This window comes from Amblyomma americanum, chromosome 6, assembly GCF_052857255.1.
Source record: "Amblyomma americanum isolate KBUSLIRL-KWMA chromosome 6, ASM5285725v1, whole genome shotgun sequence".
NCBI lineage: Eukaryota > Metazoa > Arthropoda > Arachnida > Ixodida > Ixodidae > Amblyomma > Amblyomma americanum.
In genome coordinates, this window is record NC_135502.1 from 60,374,912 (window position 1) to 60,401,159 (window position 26,248).

The 26,248-nt window shown below is 47.4% G+C and overlaps 1 protein-coding gene across 1 annotated transcript in view; it reads left to right on the forward strand.

Moving 5' to 3' along the window:
* mAChR-B (muscarinic acetylcholine receptor) overlaps positions 1-24,712 on the forward strand; it is a 95,530-nt gene extending 70,818 nt beyond the window's left edge. Inside the window, exon 2 of the mRNA XM_077628649.1 lies at positions 22,781-24,712. Coding sequence (XP_077484775.1) covers positions 22,791-24,197 — 1,407 coding nt within the window. The 5' untranslated portion in view covers positions 22,781-22,790 and the 3' untranslated portion in view covers positions 24,198-24,712. The remainder of the gene's footprint in view (positions 1-22,780) is intronic.
* Positions 24,713-26,248: the final 1,536 nt, after the last annotated feature.

Sequence of the window (26,248 nt, forward strand, 5' to 3'; positions counted from 1 at the left end):
GCCGACGCCATCGCTGCTGCATCCTCTTGGCCGTTCCCAGACTTTAGCTTTCCAGGATGCAAACCTTTCCACGAAGTTTGTTGCGCTGTGGAGCCTTCCATAAAACGGAGGATGACTGCCTGGGAAACCATGAAGCGGCAGTTCTAGTTCACGTGCTGATAATGGAAGGCACATTAAAGAATACTGCCGTTTGCATGAACGTTCGAACAGAGTAGGCGTAGCTCGGGCCGAAGTTCTTATCTTGGTACTTTCGAATTCATTTCTATCCGTTTCCCAATCTGCCTCAGCTGTTTATCGAGCGATATACTCGGCAGTTATAGTTATCAGGCCACGCTATCAAAGAGTTAATTACGTTGTTTGAGATAAAGTCGGAGTACAGGGTGGCTCTTTTTCGTTATCGCGTCTCATTTGAGAGTTTCGTTTCTCCGTGTTTCAGTCGGGAAGAATCGCTAGTTAAGGACTTAGTGGGCGTCACGAAAAGCCGTGCTCTGAGATAATTTCTTTTTTTTGTTTATCGCTCGCACCAGCACTGTCTCACACACCGCATGCCTAACTAAACAGGCAGTTATTGTAGGCGCCACTGCAAGAAGTCTGGCGGACAAAGCGAAGTATAACAGCTGCCTTTTCGAGCCCCCAAGACGTATGGTAATAATGATAAGGGTGCTCTTGGTCGTAAGCAAAGTTGCTCCTAAAAGAGCACTTTTTCTTTTTCGCTCGTCTTATGGTGGCTGCGCACTGCTCGGCTGGCGTTCTCCGTGACTATAATCGTTAATGGGGCGTAACGTTATCGATACTTGGGGAATTACGCCGCTTCTGATTGATCCCAACTCCTTTATCTTGGTAGTGAAACCCGTCACGTGTCACCGTCTTTATGCTGTTCACGAAGGCCTGAAGTTCTGGCGACCTTGCCGTACAACAACGATATTTGGCCTTCAACTCAGCGTTGCTGCATATTTACACGTGAAAGCTGTTTTTTTTTTTCGAACGTAGGACTACCAGTAATGTCTTTTCGGTCATGGTTAGCCTTCTTTGTACCTTTCAGTCCCCTCTTTCTCCCTTGGCGCTTGTGGAGTTGACGTAGGCAGTTTTACTGGATTGCGTACACGCTGTTCTCCACGTCATCGTGAGCGGCAGAGCCCTCTAACAGCCGCAAAATCGGTGCAGTGTTTATGAAGCGCATATTTGTATCGATGCGATGTAAAATTACGCTAAGTGCGGGTGAGCTCCACAGGAAAACAAGGATATAGAGGGCGCCACTGGAGCGGAAGGTGATGTCGGGACAAAGCAGCGACGATGAAGACAACGTCTGTGGTATCCTCTCTGCTTTTTACTGTTTTAACAGTTCGTAATTACGCTTCTTTTACGTTCTCTCGACATGGGCGACCATCCAGAGGGAGCCACAGCCATTTCAAACACTCCGGAGCCCTCCACTACGGGCACCTCTTCCTTTCTTTCTTTCTTTCTTCTTTCACTCCCTCCTTTATCCCTTCCCATTACGAACGGTTCAGGTGTCCAACGATATATGAGACAGATACTGCGCCATTTCCTTTCCCCCAAATAACCAATTATTATTATTATTATTATTATTATTATTATTATTATTATTATTATTATTATTATTATTATTATTATTATTATTATTATATTGCGCAAAATCGCAGTTCGCGTTGCAAAGGAAAGTCAGCGAATGGTGTCCCCTAGCTGCCTCGAGGTACACGTGGTTATCGCTCTCTTCAACCGACAACCAAGACAGAGAAAGCCAATGTTCTCTTCGTCACTTTAAGCTGTCCTCAGAAGGGCACGCCAAGCCCACTTCCGCGCCGACAGAGAAGCGAGTCCGTGGCGTAGAACTTTTTTGCATAAATGACATTGTAACGCCGGCGGTTGTTCTTATGCTTCTTTTTGGGGCCACGCTTAACGACGTCTCATAAAGTGCTCGGTGCGCGGGCTTGACAGGCTTGTCGGCTGCCGAGTGACGGCCTCAAGGGAAGGGGGTCACAGTCTTGGGGTGCGAGCTTGGCTCAGCCAGCACCACTCGGCACCAGGTGCACGTGATGGCCGGCAGCTGGCGCGGTCGTTTCTATGCGAAGTTCTGATCAAAAAGAGCAGTTTGTGAGCCTTTGTACGACGAGCTTAGATTAAAGAGACTTTGCAACGATGAAAAAAAGGAAGTGAATCACATTAAGTAGATTGCTCATGAGAGACCCAGTAATTACATTAAGGAGAAAAAGCTGAGAAAACAGAAGGCCGCGTGCTTTTAAAAGCCAGAAGACACACTTTTTGAAGTTTTTGTTCAGTGAACGTACCAGGGAAGGGTAACCGTCGGACGACTGCTCCTGCGTGCCACCTCTCACAACGCGGTGACGCGTGACACTTTCCCCGTCGCGGTATCACTAAACCGACAGTATACCTTCACAAGAAGAAGCTTTCTTGGCAAGGCGTATGCTTGCTCTCCCGCCCATGGTCTTCATGCAACCTACGTCTCTTCTTCTGAAGTTAATTTTTTTTTGCGCGTTTAAACCATTTTGACCTCCTTTCGCATACCGCAGTGAACCAAGCGGGTTTCTGGATCCCTGTCATTAATTGTTTTCTCATAGTCTTTCTTAACTGCCGCATTGCACGAGCAGTATACAGTGAAGCTGGGCACTTTCGACGTGTTCCTTTAAACAATGGCAGATAGGGCCGCAAGACTTCATTTCTATACTGGCGAAATGCGAAGCGGCTCGTGTAATGAGACGCTAAAATCAGTCAGCTGTAGAAATCGCTCCGGAGCATATCAGTACACGGCGGGCTGCCTTACCACCAGCGTTAATTTGGCACGCTAAAATTTGTTGGGCACTAGAAGTAAGAGCTTTAACATTTCAAGCTATTATTGTGTTGATTTCGTTATTAGATTGCTGTAGATGCCAATCCGCCAGGCGGCGCTATAGCATAAGAAATAGGCAACATTTCAAGAGGACATCTCTTCTTGTCTCTACTTTTTTTTTTCAGCGCGAAAGCACTACTAAACACGGCCGATCCTTGCAACAATCTTATTGCTTGCATGACCTTGAGGTTGACCTTGGACAACCTGCAGAAATGGAATAAATATTGCCACGACTGGGTTTGGAACCCGTGGCGGCGCGAACAGATCAGCTTCGCTGGCCTCTGCACGTGAGCAGTTTATGCTATCGCCACAGCCCATCACGCCTCGTGTTAAGCTGCAACACAGTGTGGCGCTGTGCATTTTACGTCGTCGTCTCCATCAACTTCCACCTGTGCGCAAAAGCTTTCGAACGTCCTACCCGGTTGAACTACGTTAAAACCCTGCCATATTTTCGCATTTTTTCTTCTGGGAGAAAAAGTTTGAAGGGCGAGATTCCGAAATGCGTTTCGGTCCGACGTAGTTTTCAGTAGTGCAGTACATTGACTGTCCACGCTTGTTTCGCTCTAAGAGACGCCGTTACTGACACAACGAAGGGGGAGGGGGAACATAAAGACTGATAAAAAACTACTTAAGTCCGTACGTTATAACATGTGTTAGGGGATTGCTACAAGATGTTTTACAAGATAAGGCAGCCGGGAACGGCGCAGCACCCAGAGAACATCCAGCCACGCGAGTTACGCGTCAAATCGTTGCGCGAAGAGAGAAAATAATCAGCAGGCGTCCAAAGTTTCAAGGTCTACCGAGCAGAGAACGCTTGAAAGAAATTCGCGCACCGGCAAGCCGAAATTTCCAGATAGGCAAGTCGCAAATCAGCTCGCGGTAACTACAAAATTTTGAAAACCAGCACACAAGTTCAGGCTATGGGAATAGCGCTTCGAGAAATAACAACAACGAAGAGAACACACACATACAAAAAAAAAAATCTAGCGTGCACACTGCGGAAATCGGTTACGATCACTGACGCATGGCGCATTATTACAAGGTGCGGAAAGTGAGATAAGCATATGAGAGGCCTGCACCACACTCATCGAATGAACGCCGAAATGAGTGGAAGCCTCTCGCTACCACCAGGCTGTACGCCCTGGCTTTTTTTACAAGGCGTGACAGCACTATCTTATGTAATGAATCGCTTCACCCAAATGAAAAAGTACAGCGCTAGGCTGCGGTTATCTGCCCCAAACCGCTCCCTCTTGCGCTGAAAGGGAGGTCGTAAGGTTTGCTTACTTTGGCAGTTTCGTGCCTTTTCTTCCGAGACCACATTTTTTAACGCAGCCCCGTTTGGTGCTGTACCCCTAGTGGTTGTACCGAAAATTTGCCCGGGTTTCTTTTCTGGGAAGTGAAAGCGCACGCAGCAGTGAACGTAAGGGGGCTCATTTCGGAATGGAGGTTCCCATAAATTTCTAGGCGGAGGCCTTACCAGCTTCACTTTGAGCTGACTCCGCTAAAGCGAGGGTTTACTTTTACGCTCTTTTTTTAAAGAATCACAAAGGGGGCGATGTGGCGGAAATGAACAAACTGGCCAATCGCTGACATTCTTGTATATCCTGCCGAGAAGCAGCGCTTTGACCATGCAGTATCCTAGCGGGTAAGGCATCTTGCTGTTGAGAACGGGAATGTCAGTTAGATTTGTGTTGTTGCTGCTGTGTTTTGGGGAGGGCGAGAAATGCGAAACATCACAGTATAGGCATGTGGTGTAGAGGCATTCGAACATGAAATGGTCGTGGTATCAGTCGAATTAACCTGCGTTCTCCTAATATGATCAAATAAGCTGCCGGGATAGTTGCTGTTGCATCATTTTTTTTTTCAGCCGTGCGTAGCTAAGGAGGGAGGGGCACAGAGACATCTGACGACACAAAAGCGCTACATAATTGAAAGTCGGAACTTTGGTGCCGCTAGCAGCAAAGTGCTATTTTGGGATTCAGTTTCCTTCTCATGTAAACATTCAAGAGCAGGAAACAATATAAGCTACATTCAGTTATATTTGGCTGTGATTATTTCGCCCTCTGTTATTAGTGCCTCCGATGCATTCACGTACGGATTCCTCATGAGTTCCAGATGGTGTAAGTTGAATAGGCTGACATGAAAAAAAAAGTGTTTTGCACGCCCAGGTTATTTTAGCGATTCGAAACTGCGCATTTGGCCATAGCAAAGGCTCAGTAGACGAGTGTTTAACAGTGATCGTTTATTGACTGAATCTCTAATCGTGGTCTTGTGGCGATGACTAAGCCTGTCAAGATGAAGCCTACGGCATCATGAGATTATTTGCTAGGCAATGGAGATGTCACTTCCGGTGTGAGAGCGCCTGCACATCACGCGTGTCATAATAACACATCGGTAATGGATTTTCCCAACTGTCTTTCCAGACAAGGGCCAGGCGGCAAGTTCAGTGTCTGTGAATTAATTATGCACGGCCGAGCGGCTCGTATTAAAGTATAGAACTTTGTAATTTGTGGTAGTTTTATATATTTTACTTTGTTTATTTACAGTACCCCTAAGGGCCTTCGGGCGAGGGTATTACATGGGGGGGGGGGGGGGATACAAGCATAAAAGTGTGGCACAGGCACTCGAAGTAAAACAAATGATGCATGTAATGACCAATTATGAAATAAAGCTAGTAAAGTACACAAGTAAAACAACAAGTAGCGCAAAATAAAATACAACACAAAAATTACCTTTACCGGGGGACGTGGCTATTAAAGCTATTAAAGCTATTTTTTGAGGAAATATATCCTCATTTGGCACTGATATGTAAATTTCTATGCAGATTTCACGGCTGCATTTCATCGTAAGCTTGATGTTATAGTTTCTGAATAATTACAATTAGTATCCTCGTAAAGTCAACCCAGGGCATTAAATAATCAAAGATAAAGGCAGCAAGTTTTTTTATGTCAGCAAGTTCACTAACATCGGTTCTGTGTAGTAAAGCTTTCAGTTCTTTTTTTTTTTAGACGCACAATACTCACGAAAATAAAACTTAGCTCCAACATGCCTGTTTGCATGGAAATTTTTCTCACAAAAACAATTTTACAAAACTATTGCGCTCATACGTAAAAAAAAAAACCGAGAGCGTTATTGCACTACTCACCGCAACCGCAGTAAAACTCAATCTGAGAAAATCAACCAAAAACTTTCAAGCCATTTGATTCGCCAGGTCCTTGCTAACAACAAACGACAAGGACAGAGCAGGCATTGGATAAACGACGGCAATGCCTGGTCAGTTTGTCTAAAGCGGTATTGGCTCTTTGTTGCTGTGAGCGACTTGCGCGTTCTCTGGATCGCTCACAAGATGGCGCGGTAGCGCAAGCTGTTCACGGCTGCTGTTCAGCGACAGCAGGTTCATGTTAGGCGTGCACGGACGTTATCAGTGCTGCGCTCGCACTATCTGTCGTGAAGTGCATGCAGGTGTGTGATGACAAATACGACAACACGAAGTAGTATATATTAGTGTCTTGCGAAAATAGGCTCGAAAAAAATAAAACGGGGATTATCGCGAAAGGAGGAGGAGTGCAAAATGAAGATGGCAACAACAACAAACAACAACAACAACAACAACAACAACAACAACAACAACAACAACAACAACAACAACAACAACAACAACAACAACAACAACAACAACAACAACAACAACAACAACAACAACAACAACAACAACAACAACAACAACAACAACAACAACAACAACAACAACAAGAGACAAGGGAGTATCTAGAGCTAAGTACTCGCGTTGAAGGGGAAGCGCTAGGAACTGAGGAAGAATGCAGCGTGTTGCCTGATGAGGCTGCAGAGTGGAAGGAGGCAGAGAATGTACGGCGGCTGACGAGGCTTCATACACATTCTCCGCACCTCGCAAAAAAGCGGAGCTGGAACATCGTCTCGCTCCCCGCCTTCGTCCGGTCTCAGGCCGCGACGAACAACTCCTGACCAGGAAAAAATGAGCGAACACAAAGGATATATAGTGTGTTGTCTGATGAGGGTGGTGTGAAAGAGTGCGAGAATGAGCGCAAGTGGGGGCCTTAATGGAGGAAAGTGAAAGGAGCCGAAGGATGGAGAGCAAGTCCGGGAGTTACCAGATGAAAGAAAAGATAAGAAGAGTGTTTTCTTTATTTTTTTTAGGAAACAGTCCATGTTGAAGGCCTGACGGAAAGGAGCATAGGTGTAGAGATGAAAAAAAAAACAGACTGGTTTAGTTTCACGGGGGCTAAGGTCGCCGCGAAACGAGAAGGGTGCTGTTCTGGAAACAGATGCGGAGCAGCGACGGCTGGCGGCTTGAGATGCGGAAGTGGAAAAGCTGCGCATCGTCGAAACGGTGATGGTGGAGACGCGCGGAGCTGCTCGAAAAGCGAGAGAGCAACGTCAGGCCACGCTGTAGATGAAACTAGCTGCGATAGAAAAGCTCCCTTGAGCCCATGGAGCTGTAGGAAACAAATTCGAGAATGGTTGGAACGCTGTATACCGAAGCAGGGAGGGACCTCCGAAAACGCGCAGCGCATCGCCGTATATAGCCAAAAGAGCCGGAACAGGCTCTTTAAATGCGAGTGTAATGTGAGAAAGTCCACGGCCACTGAATATAAACCCCCCGGACGCGAGAACTGTTGACACTATCCGTTTGCTGTTTTTTTTTCTTCTCGTTCTTGATTTCTAGTGGAATGTATTCACGACGGGGCATTGGGCGGGGTTTGACGTAGAACGAGCGCTTTCCTGTTCCCTCACTAAGTTCGTGTTCGCCTTTTGCGCTACTATGTTGTTCCGAAACAAATACAGCCTCAACAAATGCACAGAAAGCTACATTGAATGCTTTCCGCGACCGAAAGCATACTAATCTCTATTTTACTACGAAACAACGCACGTAATCACCCTCATAGCACAGTTCAGTTGTAATGAGCTGCTCGAGCCGAGAAAGGTGTTAGAAAAAAATGACGGGCTCAAGGGTACAGGTGTGAACAGCGGGAGCTGGTTCGCGGAATGACTGACGAAATGATGATACAATGCATAACGAGTTTGCTAATGGTTGCTTTGGTGGCGGATCCACACTTAACCCTCAAATGATGGGAATGTGTATTATTACGGTTGGCCTCTGCGTTTGTGGCCTTTGTGCCGTTTCCATTTCTTGCTTCCTGACTATATCCCTGCCTTGCGGCCAGATGACTACAGGCATGTGGGCACAATCGTTTTTACACTGAACGGCCTTCAGAACTCCGTGTCGCTGCACGTGCTTCATGATGTTTCGATTGCACTGGATTGGTTTCCAGGGTGAAGTTCTCTGATGCGGCGTTCAGGACAAATTTCCTGTGCTTCATGACGCCGACGCTGAAGTCGGCCATAAAGACGTTTAGTGAAATGCGATATCGAAACCCACGGAGTGGACTTGGAGGATTTCAGGATGTTTCGCTGAGAGGCGTTTCCAGGCGTTTGGTGGTGCCTTGGTGGGACCGTGAGCTTCGACCGATGACGACAAAGGAATCACAAGGCGCGAGACACTGGCTGCATGCCGTAATAGAGTCTTGAGACAACTGTCCCGAACTCAGAGCCCAGTCACTGAGTGTCAAAAACGTCGTAGCGCACGAAGTGCTGGTAGGACCCGGTTTTAGCGCAAGACCTTGCTGGCCAGAGAACTCACCCACACACACAAAAAAAACCCTGATGAACAGCAGGCGACCTGGTTTCGAGCAAAGAAAGCACCGTGCAGATATTATTCTTAATTTGGTTTGAAGTTCCACGTTTTTTTTCGTGAAAAAAGCCTATTATACGTCAAGTGATCTTACTTTGCTTGAAGCCGTTAAATCTTTCTTCGTCCGGGCAGTACCTTGCTACGCGCGGAATAAAATATTGTTCTCTAAACGAGCTTTTAATGCCTCAGGTTTAGCTAAAAAGTCTCTAAGGTGACAGCACTGACGATGACAGATGGGTGTTTCACTAGCTACAGCAAGGCTTCACGCCGTGGTCGAGATTATACTGAGCGCTAAAGATGGGCACGAACAGCGTGAAATACATAGTTCGACCGAAGGACATTTTGTGAGAGCACGAATTTCAACGCAGTGCTTGGGACGCGAGAGGCTAAGCCGATGAAGCTTCAAACGTCGATGAAGGACAACACCGAGAAATGCAGTTTTCTCAGGAGATTTTTCGGGCCAGTAAATTTTTGAGCAGAGGCTCGTTACTTGCAGAAATCAAAATCTGCGAGCAAACGTCCATAGAGAACAACACCGAAAGATATATTTGTCCTAAGATGATTTTCGCGACATTATGCTTTCGGCAAGGGTGTCTTGCTCGTAAAAACTGAAATCCACGAGTCTGAAATCCCTCACAGAGGCGGATGTGCCGTTCGAGGATTTGAAGACTCTAGTACAATGCTTAATTAGAGCTGAGAAACGTTCAAGAACGTTGAGCACCTAACTGCTTTACTAGACGTTTTGAAACCGTTTCGAAAACTTGGACAATTTTTAAATATGGGCTGCTCTGCAAAAACAGAGCAGTGCCATTCCGGCTGCTAAGCGGCTGTTTCGCTTCTCAATCATATAGAGCCCTTGTCGAAAGAATTTAGTCCGTAGGGTTTGCCTATGAGCAGTATTTATGGGCACTTACAGCACCCATGAAGCTTGGAAAGTCTGAAGGGGTCAGTACTAACGATCTGCCATTATGAAATGTTCCATATCGCGGTTCCTATAATTCCCTTTTATTTCTTTATGGCTCATATGGCATACTCATCGAACATACCTAGTTTGTATGGACAGTGCATACGGGATAACCTAGATTCATATACGCTATACGTGCGGAGTCGTGACCGTCATTTAGAAATCTTGTGGAAACTATACAAGAAAAATAAGTGAAGCATAAAAATTTTCATATATTAGTGCCAAAGCCCTGATACGCTCACCAACACCGACCCAGAATGTTTTCATCTTTTGATCTTTGGATTTTGTGCATTGCCTAGTAACAGTGGCGGCACGTTAAGTTGAAAAATAAATCAAATCAATATCCACGCCTAGTTGTTGAATCCACGGCGGCGCGAAGACATCAGCATCGTAGGCTGTAGAGCGAGAGCAGATCGTCTTCTTCGTCCACTAATACTGCAATGAAACTTATATCCGCCCCGTGAGCTATGTGGCGATAGTGACAGAGTGATGTGCAGTGCCTGCGTTGGCGCGGACAGCGTTGGACCAGAAACACGGCACTAGGACAATATGTGTTGGCACTTGACAACGTTGGTGCAGAAACGTGGCACGAGACCATAGGCCGCCGGCGTTCTTTAAGTGTTGACATTGACGGTGATAAAGTTGAAGACACGCCCTTGCTTTCGCGCTATAATCGGTTTAACCAAGTTGAAACCCCCTGACCCTTAATTTGGGACCTGAAGATCAGCAAATGAAGATTAGGAACTTCGCGCTTGCCCTAACTGCCCGACTAGACGTGTCTTAAAAACAAACCACATGACCTGAATATTTCTTACCAAGGCTGACATTCGCGTGTCCGAATTAAGATTAAGGAGTGAGAGTGACTTAAGCTGCCATTTCTTTGAAGAAGCACGTAATTGCCCACACAGGGAGTGCGATGCCACCCAAGGCCGGAGCTTGGCAGCGTGGAGCGTCAGTGCTTCCTTCATCACTTGCCGTGCTTGCTGCACAGTGCAGTGTCCTTGGCCCTTCAGGCTAGTGAATTCGTGCGCGAGGTTCTGTTATTTTTAATATTAATCGGTTTTTGGGGAAAGGAAATGGCGCAGTATCTGTCTCATATATCTTTGGACACCTGAACCGCGCCGTAAGGGAAGGGATAAAGGAGGGAGTGAAAGAAGAAAGAGGTGCCGTAGTGGAGGGCTCCGGAATAATTTCGACCACCTGGGGATCTTTAACGTGCACTGACATCGCACAGCACACGGGCGCCTTAGCGTTTTTCCTCCACAAAAACGCAGGTTCTGTTCCAGAATGAGTTTCCTCTGTTTCACTCTCTGTTCGAACTCACAAGCGCCTAAGGAGCATTGAAGAAACCACTCAGCATTATTTCAGCGCATCGAGATTGCAAGGAGGCATTTTATATTCTAATGTTGGAACCATCACTCGGGGGACTTTTTCAGAATCTTACGCCTAATGACCGAGTAAGAATGCATGTAGACAATTCTCGTTGCAAGCGAAAGACAGCCACAACATAAACGGCACTCTGTGTTTGCTACATTTTGGTAGAGTCATTAGTTGTCTGTTTCCTGCGCTTGCAAGTTTTTCGAGTGCAGCCGAGCACCTCCACAGTTTGTCGTTTCTCTGTGACATGTAAACGCTGTCTCTGATGCAATTTAGAGCCTCTGCTAACAGGGCGTGCGCTGCCACGAAAGAAATGGCTCGGCATGCCATCATGCATTTCAACACAACACAGCATAAGACGCGCAGCAGGTTTTTTTTTTTTTTTTTTGCAGAGACCCCGGGTTCACGCGGTGCTCACCGCGAACCATGCTTGCAACAGATTCCTTCGAAACATGCAGTCACTTAATATATCTTCACATGTTATTTTACCTTCAGTTAGTAAAGCGCCGCGTTGCGGCTTATAACCGAAATGGCGAACATCCGCGTATGTGGCGCAAGAACTTGCACGCATTGGACGCGCAGTGTCGAAGCACGTCGGCGGAGCTTGAGACAGAACGCTTCACTTAATGCCTAACCGGACGTGTGTCAAAGTTAGCCATTACTTACACGAACCATGGTACGTGCTCAAGTTCGCACTGCCCCCTTCCCCCTCCTTTGTTTTACAACACTGGAGTGGCTCTGCGCTGACTTATGGGATAATTCGTTCATAGTCTGGAACTTTAACGTGTGGCCAAACGCAGCCGACATTATGGACGTTCGGGACATGGTGCTAAGGGGCAAGAGGGTGATTGAGCTCATCGGCGACGCGTTAGGTAGCTTGTGAATACGGGATCAGCGAGTGTAAATGGCAAATAGTAACTCTGACATTGTGGAAGCCTGATAGCGTTATGGAATCCCGTCGCCAGGTGTCCTGCACGCAGATGTTGGAACGCGCAGCGAAAGCATTGACAAATGCAACGATCGAGCATTGCCGCCAGTGGGCTTTGTCTTGGCAACATCCGTCGGTTGGACGTACCACCTTTGCCATAAGTAACCAAGTAATAGGGTTTCGTTTCCTAGCCGTGTAGCGGATAACTTATGACACGAATTTAGCTGTTAGATAATTAATAAAAAAAATTAAGAATTAAGTAGGGCAAGAAGAACTATGTTTTTTTTTTCATTTATTCTAAATCTTGCCATACAAATTATCAAAACACTGACTGAACCCATGGCCAGAGGCTAGTGTGGGGTTGGGTTCAGAAATAAAAAAAATAATGGCAATGACACAGCACTTGTGTAAAATTAAAAGCACAAAATCAACGGCGAAAGACCAAAATACCGCATACAATGAGAAGAAAACAAAATAATGTGCATTTTACAGCAGAATGAGTAAATATTCTTTACATTCAGATACATTTTGTTCCGTAGTGGTGCATTAAATGCTCCACTATATTGCCGTTGAGCATATCCCGTTGATTAGCTACTTTTGGCAAAGACTGTATATCTGAGGCCGTGAGCAATGGCTCGGTTTGTTTTGGTTTGACACGAGGGACGCATACTACCGGAGGAAATATGAGCATAAACGAGAAGACATAAAGCTACTGGCTACAAGCGATGTCAGGTAATCTGCGTCACAGCCTTTTCCCTTTTTTCTTTCCTTTTTCGACTTCCGGCTCGGAACAGGCAAGAAGTCGTCCCTGATGCCTCATTGGCTACTACGCGAAAATGGAGTAGCTATTAGCGCCCCCTCGAAGTCATTTGCCCTTCCATACATCCGGCCATTACAGGCGATGGCGGGATGGGTGGTCACTGAGCGTGGTCCAATTCTGTCGACGCCTGATAGATGGCGCTATCTTGCAGAGTTACGCAGGAATAGAGATAGTTGCTGCTGCCGTGCCGCTAATGGGATGTGCGTGTGTGCGTTGTTGTTGGTGTAGAACTTTTATAGGGAAAAACCTAGGCTTCCATTCTCTCAGCTTCTTACCCTAATGCGTAGTACTTGCGTCAAAGACTGCGTCAAAGAATGACAGCAGTGTATTTTTTTTTCTACCGTGTCACCGGATCCGCGTTATCGATAGGAAGGCGGTATATTGACGCGACGCCTTACTCTCTGCCAATCTAGACTCCTCTTGATAAGGAAACCCTAACGAACATCCTGCATAGGTGCTACGAGAACGTGGAAAGGCACATTGTGGCATCGCGTTCTCGATCGCACGTTGACTGGTATGTCAGGGGATGTAATCTATCAGATAACTCTTATGCGCATGCTAGGTTAATATAGACACTGTGACAGGCACTGTACGGCATAGCTGTCGAGTCTAATGTCTGCACTGATGCAATGTTAAGTTTGCACAAGTGAAAATGATAGTTACGTTACCATGTACTAAAAACGACTATAAATGCATATTTATAGTGAGAAAAATTGAAGTCGACTATTTGAGGATTTTAATTTTAGACTATGAAGACGCTTTTTTGCCGCCCTTCACTTTGCACTAAGCACCACATGAGATAGTCCGACAGAAAACGGCGCGTGTGAAGGAAATGTGTGCCACGCATAGGCTCTGTTAGGCATCACTATCAGCTTACTGTCCGTCACTTGCGATGTATTCACTTATGTAGTTAATAATAGAATTAGAAAAAAAACCCTTAGAATTCAGTCAACCGAAAAACCAAGCTGGTGTCCAGAAAGGATCTTCGACAAAATATTTTATTCGCACCATCAATTAAGGGATACCGAAATGCGTATAAAATGATCAGTTTCTATGTATAGCCTTCCTAGATTACGAGGAAGCATTAGACTCAGTCGAAACATCAGCAGTTATGCATAACCAAGGTTGCATAACCAGGGTGCAGAAGAGCTGTATGTAAAGGTACTCGAAAATATCTAGAGGGGCTGCACAGCGATCGTAGTCAAACACAAGAAAAGTGATATGACGCTAACCAAGAAGAGTGTCAAGCAGGGAGACATAATATGTTCAGTACTAAACGCCGCGTGTTTACAGGAAGTAATCATTTGATAGGATTGCGGAAAGTTGAGATCGCAGTGAGAAGAGACTACCTGAGTAATCTACGATTTGCTGATGTGGCTGCCCAGATAGGTAACTCGGGACGAACTGCAGAGAATGACTGAAAACCTCTACATGCAGTAGAACGGTGGGTCTAAATTTTGATATGAAGAAAACTAAGGAAATGTTCAACAATCGGGGTAGGAAAAATAGTCTACTATGTGCAGCGAAGTGTTAAGGGAATACTTGTTGGAAGTGGTAAGGGAATACGTGTACTTAAGGCAGGTAGTGACCGCAGATCCAGACCACGATAGGGAAAAAGAGAAGAATAAGAATGAGGTGCAGTGGATCTGTCAGGCAATCCTAGGTCATGAGTAGCAGTGTCTCAGTATCACTCTTGAGGTACATGTAAAATAATTGTGCCTTGATGCACTCACATGTGGGGCAGAAACTTGGAGGCCAGAAAAAAAAAACGCTTGAAATTTAATTGAGGACCAGCCAGCGAGACATTGAAAGCAAAATGATGTATGCAACCTAAGAGACACGAGAAGAACAGAGTGGGTCACAAAACAAGGACGAGTTAACAATCTCTTAGCTGTAATCATAAACAAGAATTGGCGGCCCGGCCATTTAGTGCGAGTTAACCGATGATTCCTTATGGTAACCAAGTGAGTTGCAAGGGAAAACAAACGTAGCAGGGGGCAGCAGTGAGAAAGGTGGGCGGATGAGACCAGGAAGTTTGCAGGGATAAGTTGGCCGCTACTGGTGCAGGGCAGTGTTAATTGAAGTTCATTAGAAGAGGCCTTTGCCTTGGATTTGACGTATAGTTAAGCTGATTATGGTGTTGATAACAGCCCTGCAAACGTCACCATTTTTGTTATGCTTTATTTTTGTTTTAATTTACGGTGACGCAGAGTGAGAGATGGTTGAGAATATTGCGATAACTAACGGGTGGGGGGGGGATATGTGGATGTACAGCAGGGCTTAAGCACAGGTATTAGCCGGGCTTATCTCGTGTACAACACGTGGCGCTATTTTGTTAATAATGAGGTGGGCTGGTCATGAGAGTTCATTCCACCTGGCTCCGAGCTTCAGTCGGAGGGAATCCTTGTGTGGTTGGAGTGGTAGGCCCAGTTGGATTTGTCGTGGGGGACATCTTGTTCCGCTATCGTTGGTTGGTGAAGTCCACTCGGTATATCGGGATGTAGCATAACCCTTTCGCTTTTGCGTTTTCGCTGTAAATATTTGTTCACGCATTCCTCTCCGAAGCTTTCAAGAGCCTCTCGAGTCTTCATCTTTGAAGCAGCACACAAGGTTTTAATCGAAGTCAACTCGGACCATCTTCTTACTATCTCTTCTTACGTTGAGGTATCAAAGAATGAGATTCAGTTCCAGTATTTCTGATATTACCGAAATGGAGAAAGCAGCAGACGCTGGAGCTGTGCCTTTAGCACTAGCAGTTTTGGGGCATAAACCATCAGCGAATGTTTAAAAAGCAATATGCATCATGTTATACAGGATGTTTCAAATTATTCAGCGCAGATTTTTTCTTGCTTTTGCTTTCACGGGGTTTAACGTCCCAAAGCGACTCAGGCTATGAGGGACGCCGCAGTGGAAGGCTTCGGAAAACTTAGACCGCCTGGTGTTCTTTACCGTGCATTGACATCGCACAGCAAATGGGCCTCTAGCATTTAATAATAATAATAATAATAATAATAATAATAATAATAATAATAATAATAATAATAATAATAATAATAATAATAATAATAATAATAATAATAATAATAATAATAATAATAATAATAATAATAATAATAATAATAATAATAATATTATTAATAATAATAATAATAATAATAATAATAATAATAATAATAATAATAATAATAATAATAATAATAATAATAATAATAATAATAATTGGTTTTTTTGGGGGGAAAAGGAAATGACGCAGTATCTGTCTCTTATATCGTTGGACACCTGAACCGCCCCGTAAGGGAAGGGATAAAGGAGGGAGTGAAAGACGAAAGGAAGAAAAGGTGCCGTAGTGGAGGGCTCCGGAATAATTTCGACCACCTGGGGATCTTTAACGTGCACTGACATCGCACAGCACACGGGCGCCTTATCGTTTTTCCTCCATAAAAACGCAGCCGCCGCGGTCGGATTCGAACCCGGGAACTTCGGATCAGTAGTCGAGCGCCCTAACCACTGAGCCACCGCGGCGGGGCCTAGCATTTCGCCTCCATCGGAATGCGACCGCCGCAGCAGAGATCGAACCCGGGTCTTTCGGGTCAGCAGCCGAGAACCATAACCACTGAGCCACTGCGGTGGCTGAATACAGATTTTTCTTTGGAAATTCGTGAAAGATATGCCTGTGGGGTCTGTGAATGTTGATTATATCACGTGGCGGACATTACTTTCTTAACAGAGGGCGTTGAAAACAGAAGTAATTAACTAAAATAAACTGATAAACTTTTAAAATTTTTGTTTTAGGGCACAAGGTCATATTGAGAAATAGCAGGCCTTCGGTATAAAATGCGAAACTAGTATTTAAATAAATTCCGATTCAACATCGTGCTTCGAAATACGGCGCGTGGAATATACGCGTTTGGCAGCTCGTAAAGTTGGCTTTCCCGCGTTGCATGTTGATAAAATGGCGTCGCTTGACGTGGTATCGTCACGGAATCACGTCGACACATCTATGTCCTAAAAGAAATAAACTGCAGCTCCATTTGATTCAAGGAACGGCCATTTTATGAGTATGCAGCGTGGGAAAGCCAACTTGAAGAGATCTCAAAAGCGGTTTTGTAGCGAAAGCTGCATTGGCCACGAACTCGCGGTTTCGCCGTGCTCGCATTCCCACCGTGCTCGCACCGCGCCACGTGACCGACCACGTGTCGAACCACGTGACAACAACTAGCCAGACAACCAGACTAACCTGAACTTGCAATCAAGATTAAACAAGGCTAACCGAGCTATGCCTTAGCTTTCGCTACGTATATCCTGGCATAGCCGAGCTTAGCCACTGCCAATTTTTTTTAACGTTCGTTGTCTCGAAGCATAATGCCGATTCTTTAATTTTAAATACTATGCTCGCCTTCGATTTTGACGGGCCTCAAATTCTCAATTGAACCTCGAGCCCTAAAATAAAACAAAAAATGGTAGTTAGTTAATTTCATTTAATTATTAGTTTTCTATTACACCTTGTCACATAATTAATGTGCCCCTTCGCGTAAAATAAAAGTACAGACACCGCACCGAAGTATCTTTCATTGGTTTTAATGAAAAATCTGCATTGAATAATTTGAAGCACCTTGTATATACATCTATATGTTATTCATTGGCCATGACCTTGTTATTTAAGATGCGGGTGTGGCATTGCGGTCGAAGTTTGACTGTTGAAAGACGTCCCGTCTTTAACTAAATTGGCGTAGCAAGTGGGTTTGCTTCCAAACCATGAAGTGGCCTACTTACAACAGCCCTAAAATGGCCTGAAGGGTGTGGACAAGTACTCACCTTACCTTGCAGAGGTTTAGTACCTAAGAGTTGCCGTTAGATCTCCCCAACACAGCTAGGAAAGAAACCTCGTTGCATGGATACTTTTGGCAAAGATGGTCCGTTTAAGTGCCAGTGGTGAGTTTAAGATGATCAACTGCGCTTAAAGAAAAGATGGAGGAGCTGTGGGGAAAGGGCACACGAAATCTTTCAACTCAGGTTTATCGAAAGAGCTTTCACGCAAGGAACAATAAACATGCGCTTTTTTCGGTGGAGTGCACGAAAAAAAAAAAAAGCCCGAGAACAAAGTTTTGACTGTCTTGTTAGACAATGACTTTCTTTAAAAAAGAACACAGGGATCGATCAACACGCGTGTCACTGCCGATTCTTGCAGTCTGCATTGCTTCAAAGTTCTCCCCTTGTAGTTAATCTTCGTTGCGTCCTAGCGCACGTTATTAGAACAGCGCAAGGACGAGATTGTGAAAAGAGTACACAGACAGGGCGCTGACTTACAGCTGATTTTACTGCGGATTTGTGACTGTTTATGTACTGTGGCAAACAATCTCAAGCGAAAACGCACAGAAATGATAAGAACCCTGCGGGTGGCAATGGTGACAAATGAAAGAATGGCAGAAATTTTTTGCCCTTATCCCTTATTTAGAAAACTGATTTCCTCCTCGGACGGTGCTATCGAGGCGGTGCTTACGCATTTGTCTTGGTGTTTGTGAATTTCGCGGGTGTCGATTAATAATTTTCGCTTGTCGGTTTTGTTACGTCTTTCTGTTAAGAACTAGCGCTGGCTGCGAATCGGACAGCATCCTTCTTTCTTCTTTTTCTTTTTTTGTGTGCACTTACCGCAGTGAATGGCCAGTTGCCAGGCCACCGAGGTGCTCACGCTGTTACTGCCTTTTCACGCCCACGTCTTATTGTTGTTCGTATAATGACGAACCAACTCGCCCAAGCTTCCACTTTGCCAGCTAGCACACGCGCTTTTCAAACATGAGGTGGCAGCCGGACTTGAGGCTATGGGGGATGCTAGATCCGCACCCCGATCGAAATAAGAAAATGCGGCTTGTTTGCCCAAACGATCACTTAGGCAACGTCTACAGTCGCTTATATAAGCTTTCGTCGAAGCTAAGGGTGTCGAACAGACCATGCGTCTCCTGCAGAGCTTGTGTGAAATGCACAAAATTGGAGAGGGCGATGTCAGTGCGCGTTAAAGATCCCCAGGTGGTCGAAATTACTCCGGAGCCCTCCACTACGGCACCTCTCTCTCTTCGTTTCTTCTTTCACTCCCTCCTTTATCCTTTCCCTTACGGCGCGGTTCAGGTGTCCAACGATATATATGAGACAGATACTGCGCCATTTCCTTTCCCGAAAAACCAATTATTGTTATTATTACTTACGCTCCGCTTTAACGTTATGACGCGATATCTTAAGGGTTTTATGTCCATATAAACTGAATTCCTTATTCTCCACATTGCATTCATAGGTATCTGTAAGTCCTCATACCACTCCCGGCGCAGTGGTGCAGCAGTTAAGCGATGCGGCACCGCCCTGCGATGGCAGGTGCTGCCACCGACGGGCCTCGATGATCCATGTTGCTCTTCCCGAGTCATCAATCATTAATTTAACTGTCACCTGCCACTGTGGGCAGTTTACTCACAATCAGACGAGTAGGTTGTGATGACGCCACAATGTCACGTGACCTAGGTGGCCAATTTGTCTCCTAGCTTGCTTCTCCGGCGATTTTTCGTGGAATTATTGCTCACAGTAAAGGACGCCGACGGCAGATCTTCTGCGACAGGAGCTCCTTAACGCTACCGCGTTAAAAAAGAGATGATGGAGGAGCATTTAAGCCCCGCCTCAATGGTATGACGCGATAGCGTGAATGAGTTAACGTCCATATGTGCGCAATAGGTCATTCTCTTTACGTTCATAGATGACGGGGAGTCCTCATACCTCTCCGGGCGCAGGGGTGAGGAAGTTAAGCTATGCGACACTGCAGGTTGCTGTTTGAAGCACAGCACCGGTGGGGCTTGTGAAACGCAGGTTGCTCTTCCCATGACACCTGTCGCGACCAGTAATTAATTCAACTGCCGCCTGCCACGGTGAGCAAGCTGTGATGACGTCACAAAGTCACGTGACCAGTATGGCAGGCGCCACATTCCATCTGCGTGCTCCGGCCGCGAGGCTTCAAACGGCCGCCAACGCCGATGGCGGACTGTCTTTCCGACACGGGGGTACTAACGCTCTCGTGTTAAAAAGAATTTCACGGCAAGGCGAGTCGCACTTTTCTTTCCCTCTGCAGGGCTAGGCAGAGCTAATGCGGCGAGGAGAAGGCAGACGCCCGAATTAATTTCTATGTCACTGTGTTGCCCGGGTCCTTTCAGAGTCGCTGTCATTTTCTCTTGCGCCGGTTATTATGGTACGGCGAAGAAAGAAAGAAAATAATATCAGTATAGTTGAATCTCTCGCGGAATTTCCGGGTTTCTGTCATTGATAATTCTGCGACGAAATAAAGATATAAACTAAGCGAATAACGTGCAGGTTAGCAAGGGGCACGATGCGCGGGCTAGCACTACCCTTGTATTTGTTTCATACAAAATGCAAACAAAATGCGCAAGGAACGCGAAAGAACTTTCTTCAAGCAGGCAGCTGTCTCTTGATGCAAATTAGGTTGCAGCCATAAAATGCACACATGGCTTAGCTTTTCTAACAAGAGCCGGACATCGGCACGCACTTTCCCGGGAGAAAAATGAAAGACAGGAATGCCGATGTCTAGATTACGCATGGTAATTTTAAAGAAAGAGGAACAGCTAGAATGCGTTTATCGTTTTTTTATTTTCAACACGAAGGAATGGCGTCGTTCGCGTCTCCTTTTCCCTGTACAGATCTGGCTGAATTCAATTTCAGTGCTTTAAGCACACTTTCACTCTTATGGGGAATCGGGCAGTAGACTGTCAGCCTTCGCTAAGCACACCAGCCGATGGCTGAGGTCTGTGGGTCATGCTGTTTATCAACTCTAACCGCCTTCATATTCGTTCCCAACGCGGAAGATTTAGCGAATACTTGTGCGAGAAGAAATGGGCACGTAAACTTCCCATAGCATGGTCGGCTCTTCAAAAATACGATCGGAGTGATCACGGGCGGACAGCGACCGCTGCTGTGTGACTGCGCGCTTCACGTCCTGCGAAGCCCCTTTAACCCTTTTATTGGCCCCCTCAGAAAAAAATACAAAAAAACGTAAATGAAAGAGAGAGGGATTCCGGACCAGCAACGCTTTACCGGGCTTAAAACCAATACAAAAAAAAAAAACAAAACAAAACGTGCTAAACGCTCGAAATTAAAACTTAATTTAAAGAGAAAAGCAGGAAGATAAAAACATCAAACAAGCAAAAAAACATGAAAAACCAAAGTTACAGAACAGTCCGAGGCACAGATAATGTCACAGATAATGTCACAGATAATGTCAGCGCAGATAAAGTCACAGGCAGAGTTGGTGCGAAAACAGTGTCAGGGCACAGCGAGAGGAACAGAGAGCGCTTCAGATTGTGCAGGGGAAATGAGAGTGACGAAGAAACTCATCAGGAATATATGAGAATTATGATGAAGCCGAATCGCTTGCGTCTGCATGCTGCTTGTCATGACCCATGTGACGGTCTGTAGGTCGGTGCAAGTTGTTTAAGCGCAGCGTACCGGGCCATGGTGATCGTAACTGCAATGCAGGCCGGACCATGTTACCGTGTTTAGCCTCCCAGAACAGGCTTTGAAATATAATCCAAGCATAATGGATTTTCTCAGCTTCTGTACATGTACAAATGAGCCCGGAGGTTGTAACGTTTTAATCGTCATCATCATCAGCCTGACTACGCCCACTGCAGGGCAAAGTCCTCTCCCATGTCTCTCCAATTAACCCTGTCCTTTGCCAGTTGCGGCCACCGTATCCCAGCAAACTTGTTAAACTTATCCGCCCACCTAACTTCCTGCCGCCACCTGCTGCGGCAGTTGTTGGCTCCCGACTAAAAAAAAAATATTTGGTGTGAAAGTATTAAGCTGCATACCGAGGGAAGTTTTGTCTGTTGCATTCTGCCTCTACTCCCGGACTGAGGCCAATGCGAAAAATCGCGCTGCATACGACTGTGCTGCACTTGCCGTCGTTGGACAGGTTGGCTGAGACTGCACCAGCATGGGACTCGTAGCATGGTCGTCCCTTTATTCCTGCTATGCTCCTAAAGTTGCTTTTATTGCGAAAACAATACTACGCCAGGTCTAACAGCTCGTCGCGTATGCCGTGCCCCCCCCCCCCCCCCCCCCCCCCCCCCCCAGAGCCGGCGCTGCGCTTGGCAGGTGGTGTGACGTCAGCTCTCTTCGTTGCTATGACTATGCGTGACGTCAGCTTGCTCCCCGCCGCAGCTAGAAGGGAGCCGCTCGTCACGTGTGCCGTGGCCCCCGAGCCGGCGCCACGCCTAACAGGTGGTCTCTCCGTTGATATGACGACCTCCTCGCCTTGCGCTGGCTCCGTGGCGGCTTCACTGGGATATACAGCGGTGCGCTAAGCGTTGGTTGATCAGTCTCGCCATGGAAGTTACCGACGAAGAGTCTACATCTGAATCTAGTTGCTCTACTGCTTCGGAACAGTTAAATTCTAAGGCGAGAACTAAGCAAGCTAGGAAGAATGAGAGAAAGAGGTTGCAACGTGCCCAGGAAACAGAGGAACAACGAGAAGAACGATTGCGAAAACGACGAGAAGCCGAAGCAGCTAAGCGAGCTTTCGCAATTCAATCAGGTTTAACCAGAGCTAAACCACAGCCAATTTTATAGTGCAGTATACTGCGTAAACGTGTAGAGGGCATTTTGAGAAAAGATGGTTTGGATACCTCAATTAGTTGTGCCTCCACGCGGGCACCAAACATATCTTCCTGCTTGCCATATGTGATTCGACTGAACGGACACAGCCAGCCTTTTCCAGCGAGTGCTGTCTCCGCATGCTGGTTGTTTTTACGCAGCCTTTTGTTCCTCCTGGAAGCGAACCTTGATTTCACATGCTCTCCATGCTACTGTATCCTCGGCTGGCTAACATACGGACTCAATAACTGGTCTGGCTATGCAATGCTATTGTATGAAGGATCCTCGAAAAGTGTCCGGATAATAGCGGCGCCGGACGTGAAATCGACACGCCAGGCCTCTCGTGTACGTGGTAATGACGTGCAGAGGCTAGTCCGGCTATCTCAGGCGCTCATTAACCCGTTAACTCGCGTCTTCCAAAGGAGCACGCGCTGAACCGGTCGTCGCTGCAGGGCCCTGACCATGGAGGCGTGCGGCGACGCCGCCAACGGCTCGTGCGTCGCCGGCGGCAGCAGCAACCAGAGCGGCGGCGGCGTCATCGGCGTGCCGGGGGCGCCGTTCAGCGCTTGGCTGACGGTGCTCATCGGGCTGCTCATCGGCCTGTGCATCGTGCTCACCGTGGCCGGCAACCTGCTGGTGCTGGCCGCGTTCGTGGTGGAGCGGGCCATCCGGCAGCCGAGCAACTACTTCATCGCCTCGCTGGCGCTCTCCGACCTGCTCATCGGGCTCGTCTCGATGCCCTTCTACGCCGTGTACGTGCTGGTGGGCCGCTGGGAGCTGGGCGCCGTGCCGTGCGACCTGTGGCTGGCCACGGACCACACCGTGTGCCTGGTGTCCATCTACACGGTGCTGCTCATCACCATCGACCGCTACTGCTCGGTGAAGATCGCCGCGCGCTACCGCAACTGGCGCACGCGCGGCCGGGTGGCCTCCATGCTGGCCGCCACCTGGGTGCTGCCCTTCGTGGTGTTCTTCGTCAGCATCATGGGCTGGGAGCACTTCACCGGCGTGCGCGACCTCGAGCCCGGGGAGTGCGCCGTCCAGTTCCTCAAGGACCCCGTGTTCAACACGTCGCTCATCTTCGGCTACTTCTACGCCACGCTGGTCGTGCTCTTCGTGCTCTACGGCGGCATCTACCGCACCGCCCGCGACATGCAGCGGCGCTCGGCGGCCAAGCAGCGGCGCATGCAGCTGCTGGTGGCCATCGGCCGCCAGCCCCCGCCGCCCGCCGCCGACCGCTCGAGCAGCCCGGAGTCGGACGACGACGAGGCCACGTCACAGCAGCAGAGGGAGCCGCCGCAGCGTCGCGACAGCAGCCGCTCCCGGGGAGGCGGGCGGCGCCGCGGCGGCGGTGCTGCTGCTGCTGCTGCTGGCGGCGCAGGCGGTGGTGGCGGCGCAGGCGGTGCAGGTCCTGGTGCCGAAGAGGAGGCGGCCAAGACGGCGGTGGTGGCGGCGACGGCCAAACTCATGGTCGTCGAGACCTCGGTCGGCGGCGGGCCGGCGACGGCGCGCACCCTGTTGCCGGGCGCGCTGTCGCGCGAGTCATCGACCCGCAGCCGGCTCGTGTCGTCCTTCAGCAAGCGCAAGAAGGAGCACAAGTCGGAGAACAACCGGGCACGCAAGGCGCTGCGCACCATATCGTTCATCCTGGGCGCGTTCGTGCTCTGCTGGACGCCGTACCACGTCTGCGCGCTTGTCGAGGGCTTCTGCGCCGACGCGGCCGGCTGCGTCAACCACCACCTCTTCTACTTCACCTACTTCCTCTGCTATGCAAACAGCCCCATCAACCCGTTCTGTTACGCGCTGGCCAACCAGCAGTTCAAGAAGACCTTCTACAGGCTGCTGCGCGGAGACCTGCACAAGACCTAGGAGCCCAGTCATTCCGTGTCTGTCGAAACGTGCCTCAGTGCAAAGCAGGCCGGCCGCCCTGTTTCCACGCCACTCAGTCGTCCGGTCCAGCGCTGTTCTCTTCGGACGCCACATTTGCCTCGGTCCTCAAGTTGTGTGCTAGACTCGTCATCGAAGGAAGCAAGCCTCATCGTCAGCTACGTGAGCGCCGCCTGCCCACAAGGCGCACAAATAAACAAGCTTGCTCGTTTTTCTTTTTTCTTATATACTCTGCGCGTTACGGTGAATCCATTGCGGCGACATTGCTTAGTGACCATCCCGCCTCTAGACATCAAAGGGACAAACGTTGTTGTTTTCATAGGCTTCACGAGCTTAGCGTCAGTTAGGAGGAATCGGAGACCCAGCTAGCGTAGTTCGCCGGCCTTTGTGTTTAGTGATAGGTTTGAATGACGTGAAATGAAGACGTGTAACGTATGTTCGCTGTTGTGACTGGAAGAGAAGGTTTATTGGAAACGGAAAAATACAAGTTGCGTTTGAATCAATCGTTGGAATCAGTGCTGTTTTTTTTTAATTAGAAAGTTACACGTAGCCGCTAATATCGACGCAATACGCTTGTGTTGGGCGGTGAACGTGAAGGTTCTTGCATTCTTAATTCAGACGCTTTATCTTCTCACAAGCGATTGTGGTGACGCCAAGGCGTGTTCTTCCAAAGCACGCGAGACATTAATGTTAAGCCTGAATACAGTAACTGTGTCTTGAACTAATATTGGTGGTTAACGTTGGAAGAGTGCCGTCAGTTGCGAAACTGCTTGTTGTGTGCATGTGGAAATCGGATGCTTTGCGACGTAGTTTTCTGGTTTTAAAATTAAGGCATTACGAGAGGCCCTTGGTTACAGTGCATTCTGTACCATCTCCCCATGTACACTTGGTGGTGACAAATGGCTACTAAGGGAGACGACATGGTCTCAGCCTTCCACGTGCACTTGTGATTGGCTTAGAAAAAAAACGAAGAAATCGTAATATAACACTTTTACGTAAAGGGGCCCTGCAACAGCTTTTGTTGACCACGCTGTTTTTTGCACTTTCATATTTTTCCTTTTCCCCGTGCAGAGTTTTTATCTATCTTAACTGAAAGGCTTTTGTTACAGGGTTTTGCATGCGAGATTACGGGATACTAATGAGTTGTAATGTACAGGTGTGACCGTGTGCTGCAAAAGAAACATACCGGTCAATGAGTGGCCATTAACTCCGTTATACTGTGCACCTGTTTAATGAAGGAACGAATTCGATGGAACCCATCACCAATGAGGAATGTCTCTCCAGTGCACAGAGAGCCTGTTTTCCGGGCCACTAGTTTCCATCTTTCCGGGCAGTCGGCTTGACAAGGTTTTCCAGGCGAAAACGTGTTCTTCAAGTTTCTGGTTTTCGCTGATTCCGGCATATGAAACTGGTGTGTGCTGCTCATACGCACATCGTACTGATGACTGCATGAGCAGAGAAAGCCTGTGATTTTTTATATTCTTTCTGGAAGATGTACGCTTAACAGTGCTTCCCTCGTCTCTCATACAAAGAAACCAGCCTATGAGGATATTTGTGTTTTCTGCGGCGGAACTCGAACATACCACAGGTATAAACATTGGAGGGGCAGGAAGTGTGTCTGAGGGCGCTTTCAAGGAATTATATTATGGTCACACACTTACAGTTAAGCCTTTTTCGAGGCAGCAGGGCTTGTCGAGGAGCAAAACTTCGGATTCCCTATCATTTTGGTGCTCCACAGTAACGGGGGAGGTCGCGTTTCCCACAGCTGGCTTGTTTTTACATATTATGCCGCCAAGAGTTCCTAGGGTTAATTGCACTGTCTTCATGAAAAAGTCTTTATTGCGGCTTTCAAGGGGGCCGACGTTGTCATGTGCAAAATAGTGAAACTTTTGGTCCTTACTACTTGTCTTTTATCGACCACCAGCAGTGCTGTGGCTAGTTCGAGCACTATACTTTTCACTTCCATTTAACTGCAATGAGCACGAGTCGCTGCCGGTGGCCTGCCACACATGTCACCTTGGAACCAGCACGCT